Consider the following 11,711-nt stretch of genomic DNA (forward strand, 5'->3'; position numbering starts at 1 on the left):
ATCAACTCTACCCAATTATTATTTTTCAAATTTCTTTGGAACTTCTGCTATGATTTCTGTTCGTATTCGATTTTATTTTTCCCATAAAAAGTATGTAACATATCTTTGTTTTATTAATAAAATCATCAATAATTAAAGTACCATAAAAGCCTAAGAATTCTTATTATATCTTCTCTCTTGAGATATCACCATTTGAGCTGAATATAATTGAAAAATTGCCAAATTACATCATCCACAAAATTGCTACCAAAATAACGAATCATCTTTAAACTTTCACAATAAAAGATTCAGCCGACCACAAATAATTAAGTCCACCAAACTATAAGTTGGGTGTGCACACATTTAATTGTGGCCCAAAATAGTTGCCATGGTGCCCCATTTTTCATAGAATAATCCCAAAATGGATATATACAATAGTATATTATTAATAAATTTATTTCCAAAGTACTTTTTTTTATGGTAGTTATTAAAGGGAAATCTGAGTCACGGTTCTGCAAGGTTGACTCAGTGGTTGGAGCACGTGAGTTTGTGTTAATTGACTTAAGTTCGAATCTCTCTTTACCAGCAGTCGCTAGTTCGAGTTTGTCACATCATATCCACATATATCTCGTCAAATAAACCCCCAAACCCCAAACTACATATTATGTTTGCTTTAAATACTAAAATCAAATTAAAATGCACGATATTCAATTCAAAAAATCAATTTACTCACATATCGATTTTCTAATGTTACGAACACAAGTATACATTCATCTTTCACCTAGAAAACTTGCTTTCGAGTATGACTCGATTACTAAAAAAAAGTAGTTACATATAAAAATATCAAGTTGCTCGAGCTCAATTTTCTTTTTCCTTTGGAAAAATAAAGAACAAGTTGGATAATACCATACCATCACTATTAATTAAATTATATTCAACTTGACATAAATTTGAAAAAAGATGCACAAGATAAGAAATGGCCGCATGAGATGTGATATGCACAAGAAAAAATTGTACTTGTCCACAAAAATTGGAGATCTAAATATACACGTGGAGTAGATAGAAAATAAAAATAAAAAAAAGATTTAATTTGTTTAATAACAAGAATAAAATGAATTATAATAGGGTATAAAATGGCAGCTTAAAATATCTAGAGATGATACAATACGACCGACGATAGTGTCGATTCATTCACGTTATTAGGTGAACAGTCGGAGATTTGGGCATTGATTACTTCTTTGTACCGGTGTGCAATTTCATTAAATAGCCAAACTGAAATGCTTTCGACACATCCTCATTACATTATATTGCGTATTTTTGGATTTTTTTTTAAATAATTATGTCGATTGATAGTAACCATAAAGCGATGTTTAACGATTTAAATTTGATTCGGCCGCAAACACTTGCATGCAGGTCAATCTCATGACAACCTTCTAGTATAGTGTCTATACTATGGGTTCATTGATTACGTGTGTTTTATATTTTAATAAATTTCAATTTTGATTGTAGTAAATATTTTATCTGTAAAATAAAACCATCTAATTAAACAAGCTAATATAAAATTTTATTATTATTTTGAAATTGTTTTAATTACTCAAAATGTTTAGTACAAAGTGACATTAATAATCGGGCCCCCAATGAAAATATCAGGAAGCATAGGGGCCACTCACTCAACTGATGTCCAATCCAAGCCCAACTAGAAAAAGCAAATAGAAGAAGGGGTAAATTAAAACCGCACCCTGAGGTAATGTTTATTTATAAAAAGAACCCCTCATGTTTCTATATTCACACTCACCCCTGCAATTTGTAGATTTCGTACATTAACACTCTTTTGTAACTGCAAACTTCGAGGGGGTGAATGTAATTTCTCAAAAAGAAGGTTTTTTATTTGTAATTATCATTTACTTCAGGAGGTGGTTTTAATTTACCCTAGAAGATATAAAATTCAAATATGTCACGATCATATGTGTTATTACTTATTAGTATTAACAAAATCCTCATATAATGAATCTTTTTTTTTTTTTTGAAAAACATATAATGAATCTTTAAAACACAATTTTTTAGATGATGAGTTTTTTAAGTATTGTTTATTTAAAAAAGTTGCATAGATGGGCTTTTTTGATATAAAAATAATAGGATAATTTTTTTTAACAATTAGAGTAATAATACAAAGATCTTGAATGCATTAAACTCATTTTAATAGTTAGTTTGGATTTTTTTTTTCTTATTTTATATGATGTATTACTTTATAATTGCAATAATGAATTAATACTGATTTCTTAAAGAGAATAAACTGTATCTAATAAAATTAACGAGAAGGGTATTTTTGTCTATCAATATACTATATTTACTTAGAATCTTATATTAAGGGAATCCTAGTTGCAACACAATTCAATGAACTTGAAGATTTTTTCCTTGTCACTTTTGTCTTTTCTTGTGCTGGTCACGTGTGATGATGGAGAAAAGAAAAAACAAACAAATTGATAATAATTTTCGTGTCTGTGATTATTAAGGGAGTGTTTTGAAAATTATTAGTGTAATTGATATGCCTAATTGGCCAACTCAATGCGCCTACAATTTCTTTATTTAATGGGTCACGAACCCAATATTTATGACCACTATCACCGAGGCTCAATCACCTTCAAGTAAGGTTTGGGCCCGACAATCTCAACTAAATTAAAAATAATCATTTGAACTCATTCCTTAAAGTACGTCATATTATCTGAGCTATATTTCAACATGTATTCTCTGGACTATTTCTACTATCCGCACGTCGCGTCGGAGGAGTTTTCGCCGGATCAACCCGCGGCTTAGTTTATGTGTTCTGTGATCGTAGGTATCTCAAGGTCATCAAGTTCGTGAGCCAGTGATCCACCCTGGTCTTCCAACTCATTATACATCAACTATCTAAGGTGATCTATTTATAGCATCATCAGTAATAATGATATATTTTTGTAACTTCTAACTTCTGTGTAGAGTAATATCATTAAAATAACAAATATATTATTATTTAATTACTAATTTTATTGAGCGGGCTTTATTCAGGTTAGCTATGATATGCTCAAACTCGTCTTATAAATTAATCAAATTTAATAAAATGACTCAAACCCAGCTTGCTTCACTAAAAATCAAGCTCAATTCAAATATAATCGGGCTTCGGTTAAGTCCGCCTTAATTATGGGTCCTAACCATAATCTAATAAAAAAAGGTTAAATCACCTTGACTTAGATAATATTAATAAAATAATGATTCTTAGTCTTAACCAATTATTTCGCTTCGACACACCGTCGGCGAGGGGGCGGTTGAGGTACAACTAGGCCAAGCGCAGTGTCAGCTGGTACAACTTGAATAAAACATTCCTATATTTTTTTTTGCCACATTAAATTTCGTTTTATTTCTAATGATCTGCGGAATTCGTGTTGACTATTAAATGTTTATTAAAATTACATAATAAATAAATAAATTCAATCTTGTATTGGTAAATTATGTGTGTCCACTACGTGGGATTTTTTTTATCGATTAGATCTTATCCACAAAAGTGTATGGGATTGCTGATTATTAGGATACACGCACGCAGCTCTTCTCATTCATACATCCATAATTTAATTGAAATATATATAAAAATATGTTTAAAACAAATTGTCATTTTAAAATATACAAATTTATTTAAATATTCGAATTTTGAAAAAGTGAACACATATTCTTTAAAACCTGCCATAAAATAAATTAGGCAAAGAGCTATTAATTTTTTTTTTTTTTTTTTTTAAGTAATTCAAGTCATTACGAGGGGAAGTAGGGGAGGGGGGACTCGAACCCTAGACCTTTACCCTATTGGTAAGGCTAGGTACCAACTCTCCTAATGAGGGTTGGTAAAGAGCTATTAATTGGACAATAAAAAAAATGATGTGATATGTGTATATGTTAGTGGTGCACCGCTTATTAATAAGTTGCTACCCGTATCTTGGTTTTGACAATTTTGAAGGTTTTTCCGGTGGCTTAATCACAAAAATCAGTCATTTTATTTTTTATTTTTTTATTTTTTATTCTTATTAGATATAAGACTAACTCTTTCAAGCATTAACACTCTTTTATCATATTATTAAGAGTGAGTTACACTGATCTTTGAGTTAAGGTCAAATTATAAAAAAAAATTGGGTAATTATAACAATTTCCTCAACTACAAATCTTCTTATACGTTTTTTCTTATGGTATCCAATTTAATATAATCTTCTAAATTACGTGCGATATTCTCCAGGTTGTACACGTTTTATTCCATTCGAGCTCCACATTTTGAAACAAGATGATCATAAGATGTGTCTCTTGGCTTGTAAATATTAGATTGTGGTGCATCAAAAGCTGGATTTTTGCACAACACGAGTACAAACTAGAGAACATTCCACGAAATCTAGAAGATTCTGTTGAATTTTACACCATAGATTTGGACGTGTAAAAAGATTCGTAGTAATGGGTGATTGTAATTACCCAGACATGGATGGTTTTTTCGTAATTTACTCTATTATTAAACAATCTAATAGAACCGGTCTAAAAAGTTATAAGCCCAATAGGCGGTGCCAATTATAAGTTTAGGCCCACATTGTCCTCTAATAATGAACGCCACTTGCATTTATTTAAACTTATTGAGTTTAATTAGCCTAAGCTCATGATTTACTTTGAAGATTAGAGGTAATTCTTGATCAATTTTTACTAATCACATTTTCCGAATCTCCTTTGGGGTTTTTCTCTCGATTCGAAGGCTGACTTGAGCGTCTGTGGATTGTCGCCTAGACCAAGCCCCAATGCACTGATATTTGTTTGTGACACATATAAACAATCCACACGCATTTTGACCATATGATTACAAACAACATAATTATTAGAAATGTTTGATGATAAAAAAAGAAAATTAAAAAAATCATTAGCAATGTTTGTAAAAGAAAAGGCAATAACCAACCAAAACACAATAGATGCAAAGGGGTATTCACCCCCTTTTCCCACTCCACACCAAAAACATAAAATTTAAATTAAATTATTAAATTACCATTATTTATTTATTACCTACTTGAAAGACCAAAGTCAAGATCTTTGGTCTTTTCTACAAGTGGGAACTTAATTGGGGCTAATGCCACGTGTAATTACAATCCAGCATGGCACTATTTTATTTAATATTATATTAATGACAAGTTGGAAAAGTGAGCTGCTACAAAGGGATTAGGATTACACATAGGATAAAAAGGGGGAGAGCCAAGTGTTTCTCAGACGCTTCTGATCTCAAAAGGCCAATTTAAATTTATTTCCAAATGACCCCTTTCCATTTTCCAATTTGCCCTCCACCTCCTTATCCAAATTCCCTGTCAGCATTTTAGAACCTTTAAAAATCTTCCATTGATTATTTGGACTTATTGAAATGTTCCAAGGGCATTTCGGACATTTTCTTGATGTCAAAAGCTGAAATTGTAATCCAAACAACAGATACTATTTGTGGCACAATTAAAAAAATTAAATCTAATCTACGCCCTCTAAGTTTTGATAATTAATATGATAACCATGACCGGAATATATGGATTTTAAGTATATATCAAATTATTATCTCAAATATTTGATAATTAAGAGGGTGTTTGACTAAGCTTATAAGCTGACAAATGAAATTTATAAGATGTTTAAGAGCTTATAAGCTCTTTAAAAGTGTTTGATAATTTTGTTTTAGAAAAAAACTTAAAAATTCAAAAATAAGCTGGTCGTGAGTAAATAAGATATTTTTACTAAAAAAATATTCTACTCCACTCTTTTATTTAAGATTATTATAAAAATAGCTTATTAGCTCATTATCCAAACACTTTAAAAATTAATTCTAGAATTAAGACGTAACAACTTTTTAGCCCATAAAAAAAACTTATTAAGACGCAAAAACTTTTCAACTGTTTAAAATAAGGTTAGCCAAACCGACTCTAAGTCTTCATATTTACTTAATAAGCTATTTTTATAATTGGAGTTGCTATTAGAATGCCTAAATTACACAAGTTATGATATTATTAGTTAGTTTTTGTCTAACTAAATTATAGAAAAAAGGTAAGAGATTTCACCAACATATAATACAAGGAAAAAAATTGATACTAGTGATACTCTTATTGTAACAATATTAATTAGAAGTATTAATTACTAGAGTTAACTGCGAAAAATCCCCTAAACTTTGGACGTTTTTGCGCTTTACCCCCTGAACGGAAAAAAGTTGCACGAGCATACCTGAACTTGTTAAATTGTTGCACCGATGATTAAAAAATCCATTTATAGCAAAATTCCTGCCTGAATTGCACACGTGCAACTCACACGTGAAAATGAAGGGGCAATTTCGTCAATTCACAAGACTTTCAGATAAAAGAATAAAAAGAAAAATTGAATTTTGTTTTTTGGGGGTAAAGGAAAAAAAATGAAAGCGGGTCAAAATAACCCGGAAAAATTCATCTGGGATTCGATGAGGAGTACATCGGTGGTGGGGCAGCTTCTTCACAAGGTAAAGCTCTGCCCAAGCTAATGGTGTGGCTGATTCTGTTCGTTTCCGCCACGTATGTTGTGTACGCATTGAAGCTGGTTTCCACCTCCCACACGGCCGCCGCCGCCTGCGGCGGCGAGGACTTATTCTCCAATCGCCACCCACAAACCGTCCGCCTTGCCGAACCGACGGCCGGAAACTTATTCTCGAGAAAATGCATTCAGAGGTACCCTGGTTTGTACGGCTCCGATGATAGAATGCAGGCTTGTATGGCTGAACTCGGTGTCCCACTCACTAAGGAACTCGGTTTTCACCAGGTCAGACTTCTCGCCTTAATTTCTTTATTTTTTTAATTGAATTTTTTTCTTTTCTGTTTCCTGTTTAGTGGGGTTTCTGTTTTCATTTGGGATTTATCATTTATGCGTGTGTGTGTGTGTGTGTGTGTGTGTTTTTCCCGAAATCACTACGAAAAAGGGGAAGAATTTCTACACTTGAAAGCTGTGACCAAATTATTATGAATTTTCGATATGAATTCATTGGAGATTAGGGATTTTTCATATTGAATTTTTAGTAATTTTATATGATAATTTCAGATGGTGGTGCGGCGGCGGTGGAGAGAGATGGTGGTGCGGCGGCGATGGAGAGAGATGGTGGCGCGGCGGCAGTGGAGAGAGATGGTGCGGCGGCGGTGGAGAGAGATGGTGGTGCGGCGGCGCTGGAGAGAGATGGTGGTGCGGCGGCGGTGAAGAGAGATGGTGGTGGCGGTGGTGTGAAAAATCTTCCCCTCTTTTGCAGCAAGAGGGACACGAAGAAGATGGGTGGGCTTTTTTTCTTTTTCTTTTTTTATTTTTCCTTTTTCTTTTTTTTTCTTTTTCTGTTCTCCTTTTTTTTTATTCTTTTATCTGAAAGTCTTGTGAATTGACGAAATTGCCCCTTCATTTTCACGTGTGAGTTGCACGTGTGTAATTCAGGCAGGAATTTTGCTATAAATGGATTTTTTAATCATCGGTGCAACAATTTAACAAGTTCAGGTATGCTCGTGCAACTTTTTTCCGTTCAGGGGGTAAACCGCAAAAACGTCCAAAGTTTAGGGGATTTTTTGCAGTTAACCCTAATTACTATTATCATTGTATAACCCAAGTAAGAAATAAAATAAAACTTGTTGATTTACTACCAAATTAAACATAAAAACCGCAAGTTAGTTTTTGTCTTTGACCAAATTACCCCACATCATCAGTTGCAACGCACGCTTTGACGAGCGCGTGGTGGGATCCATGAAGCGGGTCGATGTTTGGGTTTCCGGGTCGGATCTGCCAGCCTTTTAATTTTTAAACATTTTCGAAATTCGTGGCGTTTATAAATACAGGAACACGCTGCATATTCGTTCCCTCATCACAATCAACTCCGTCCTTTTTTATCATTTCCAACCGCAAACGCGTTTCGCAACAATTGTTTTAATTAATTACCCAGAACAAAATCAAGTGATTTTTCTCCGATAATCATGGTGCAATTGAAGAAGAAACTTTCCGCCCAGAGGAGGGTGAAATCAATTCCTCCGATCGCCGGCGCCGTCGAAATGCCGGAGACCGACATCCTCGTCATCACCTCCGACGGCGTCCGCATCCCTGCGCACTCTAAGATATTGGTACTGCTTCGATTTTCATTTTGTTTTTCCTCTTCGATTTTGATTCTGGTTGATGAAAATATGGCGTTTATTTTTTCTGATTTTTTTGGGAAATTAATTATTTTTTACAGGCTTCGGCGACGCCGGTGCTGGAGAACATTATAGAGAAGCCGCAGAAACATCGGAGCACCGCCGCGAAGAAAATCTCGATTCCCGGCGTACCGTACGACGCCGTCGCCGCCTTCATCCAGTTCCTTTATTCCTCCAAGTGAGTTTTCCTTTCAATCCAGACGTGGAAACACCAACCGTATTTTTTATTTTAAAATCATTAAAATATTCATTTTCAATTTTTTTTAATTTAATCATTAAAAATATTCATTGCTTCTTCCAAATCTCAAGCATCAAATTTCATTTATAAAAAAAAAAAAAAAAAAAAAAGAAAAATCGGCTGTACTTGACCAATTAAGAATGAGAAATAGATATTGGCCTTTGATTCAATACCAGCCGTCCATTTCCAATCCTTCTTACACGTGTCATCTTTTTACCACCGCCGATCAATCATTGTAATTTTTTTTTATACGTAGCTACTGTTTTGGTAGGCGCGGCGAATTACATACAACAACTCCAAAATGACAGGATTAAAAAAAAACAAAATAATAAAAAATAAATTTTTAATTGGAAATGACTAAAATGCCCTCGTTCTCCTCGCAGATGTACCGAAGAAGATATGGAGAAGTATGGAATTCACCTGCTGGCCTTGTCCCATGTTTACTCAGTACCACAGCTAAAGCAGAAATGTACAACAGGCTTAGCAAAGAGAGTGAACGTTGAAAATGTAGTCGACGTGCTTCAGCTCGCACGATTGTGCGATGCACCTGATCTTTCCCTCAAGTGCATGAAATTGTTGTCCAACGATTTCAAAACCGTCGAAAAAACCGAGGGCTGGAAGTTTGTGCAGAATCACGATCCCTATCTCGAGCTCGAAATACTACAATTCATCGATGAAGCCGAAAAGGTATACATACATACATATTTATATAAATTATAATCATAATATATATGTTTTGTTGAATAATATAATAATAATCTTTTTTTTTTTGGTCGAAAACAGAGGAAAAAGAGGGCGATGAGGCATAGGAAGGAGCAGAGTTTGTATATGCAACTAAGTGAAGCGATGGATTGTCTCGAGCATATATGTTCAGAGGGTTGCACTAGCGTCGGCCCGTATGACATGGACGTGACCAAGCATAAGGGTCCATGTGGCAATTTTTCGGTTTGTCAAGGAATTCAGCATTTGATTAAGCATTTCGGTGCTTGTAAGAAGAGGGTTAATGGTGGATGCTCTCGTTGTAATAGAATGTGGCAGCTTTTCAAGTTGCACTCTTCGATGTGTGATCAACCCGATGAATGCAGAGTCCCCTTGTGCAGGTAAAAAAATGGAGCATCTTTTTTTTTTTTCTTTAAGTTTTAGCTATCGATTCTTGATTTTGATTCATGATTTATGAAGTTAATAGGGAAAATAATCTTGTGATTAATCGATTCGATTAGGATCTTGATTTGCTGAGATCTGCTTGATTACATTCAATCTTTTCGTTACGAAAAAGACGTAAATTTAGCTGTCGTTGTAGGGTCGTGATTTGTTCATTTTTTTTCATGGAGTCCCCATGTGTCTGCCTTTTGTGGTGTAAAGCGTGAGATATTTGATAATTCATTTATGATGCATCTTCTAGATATTTCTAAATGTGAATTAAATATACGGAAAATAGACTCGAAAATACGAAATTGTTGAGTATCTAATAAATACATTGTTTGTGACAGGCAATTCAAGTTAAAGGCACAACAAAACCGAAGAGGAAACGATACCCGTTGGAAATTACTAGTGAGAAAGGTGGTTTCGGCTAAAGCTATGTCTTCGTTGTCTCTCACTAAGAGGGAACCGAGAATGACAATGGGTAATCGAGGCGTCAAGTTATAAATCTAGCTCGAAACGGAAAATGCAGCGATTTTTTTTAGAATTCGTATTTTTTTCGGTTTAATCGAGCCGTGAAATTTGTAAAAATAGTTAAAATGTTGTGTGTTGAATGTTGATATTCAAGGCCATAAAAGAGAATAGGAAGCCAACTAGATGCTTGTCTTTGTCTATCTATTATATTTATTAAATTTTATTTTAAGAAATCTTTGTATTTGCAGTTGGTTGGTTACAAATATTAATTATTATGTACAAGTTGTCATTGCAAGTGGTATAATTCACAAGAATTGAACCAATTCAACGTTTTCAAGGTTATCCATATTTTGTCACGTTATTTAATTTTGGGTAGTTGGTATTTCTTTTTTGATTTGGTCTTCAAATTGAGATTAATATAATTAATTTGAAAACTTGGAATTGAAATTAGATCGACTCCATTATCACGAGAGCTATTCATGAAAATATCTAGACGAATCAATCATATGAAATAACCATATAATTTCCATGGTTAGGATCGAAAATTGGAACCAAATTTCCGATTCCCGTCAATTGCGATTTGAAAATTTTCAATTTTGGAACAATATTTTTCAACTCGAATTCCGAGATTCTAACTTTCAATTTTTCGAAATTATTTGGATAAGAATTGGAATATACATGAGATTCCAATTTTTTGGATTCGATTTAAGTTCTAATTTTATCCCGAATATTACACTTAAAAGATCAATATTATTATGTATTTTACATTTCAGGTGATAAAAAATTCAAAATTTCAGAATTCCATCGATTCGGACCCGGAATTTTCCGATATTGGAACAAGTTTTTTCGTTCCAATTTCCGTTTTTTCCTAATTTTTTTGGAACATAGTTGGAACTAGTCTTTCACTTTCGAAAAAAATCGGAATTTTTCCGAAATGGCTAATTAGTTCTTACGTAGAAAATACAGTTCTCTATAAATTAATATAGTCGGGACTATGAAAATTCTATTAATTTAGCGAATTATTAAATTATCGAGTTATTAATTTAACATGTTTTCACCGAGTCTGGACCGAGAGAAACTATTATTTAATTAAGGTTATTAATTTATCGAGGTTCTACTGTAGTAATCTTAGAAGGTCAACAATACGACGGTCAAGCAATGTTTCGTATCAATTTTAATAACCGCGTGCGTTTAAGGTTTCGAATTTGTTGAAAAATATATTCAACACTATTAATTAAAGAACCTTAAGGTTGATGTAATCTAGAAATTAACGTTTCTTCGAATAGTTGGTAAGAAGTCTTGCTTTAGCAGCAGAATATTATTTCTTCAAACACAATTACGAGCACAAATAAAATAATATTACAAACACTAAAAAATATCCCTACACTTAAAAACAAATTACTAGCAAACACAAATTCATAATTGATTTCCTAACTTTTCTTTTTTCTACAACTTGCTAAAAAAAATATCTCGTACTCATCATGCACTAATCCCGACTCACATAAATACATATTGAGATCTCAAACTCAACTCTCGAGTTTCACACTGCGAATTCATAATATATTTGAATTCAAGGTGTTCATACTTATTCAGTTAAAAACTAAACTTCTAAGTTCCTGAATCGAATTATGAGAGAAAAATTAGGAGAATTCATGAAAATTGTAATCCGCTTTCGTTTA

The 11,711-nt window shown here is 33.3% G+C and overlaps 1 protein-coding gene and 1 long non-coding RNA gene across 3 annotated transcripts; both read left to right on the forward strand.

Annotated features, from left to right (window-relative positions):
• Positions 1 to 6,144: 6,144 nt before the first annotated feature.
• On the forward strand, positions 6,145 to 7,393 carry LOC105960340 (uncharacterized). Its single transcript, XR_016033606.1, has 2 exons — positions 6,145 to 6,783; positions 7,060 to 7,393. It is a non-coding gene; the product is annotated as an uncharacterized LOC105960340 (long non-coding RNA).
• A 429-nt stretch (positions 7,394 to 7,822) lies between these two features.
• BT1 (BTB and TAZ domain protein 1) lies at positions 7,823 to 10,265 on the forward strand. Of its 2 annotated transcripts, XM_013000249.2 has the most exons (5): positions 7,823 to 8,111; positions 8,222 to 8,358; positions 8,802 to 9,105; positions 9,202 to 9,518; positions 9,909 to 10,265. In XM_013000249.2, exons 1-5 carry the CDS (start codon positions 7,968 to 7,970, stop codon positions 10,063 to 10,065), a joined length of 1,059 nt encoding a protein of 352 aa, XP_012855703.2. In that variant the 5' UTR covers positions 7,823 to 7,967; the 3' UTR covers positions 10,066 to 10,265. The 2 variants fall into 2 exon arrangements, with proteins under 2 accessions (XP_012855703.2, XP_088679479.1); XM_088823353.1 differs by lacking the exon at positions 9,909 to 10,265 and having other exon boundaries at positions 7,833 to 8,111; positions 9,202 to 9,522.
• Positions 10,266 to 11,711: the final 1,446 nt, after the last annotated feature.

Source organism: Erythranthe guttata, chromosome 9 (genome assembly GCF_056151865.1).
Source record: "Erythranthe guttata isolate IM_541 chromosome 9, IM_541, whole genome shotgun sequence".
Lineage (NCBI taxonomy): Eukaryota > Viridiplantae > Streptophyta > Magnoliopsida > Lamiales > Phrymaceae > Erythranthe > Erythranthe guttata.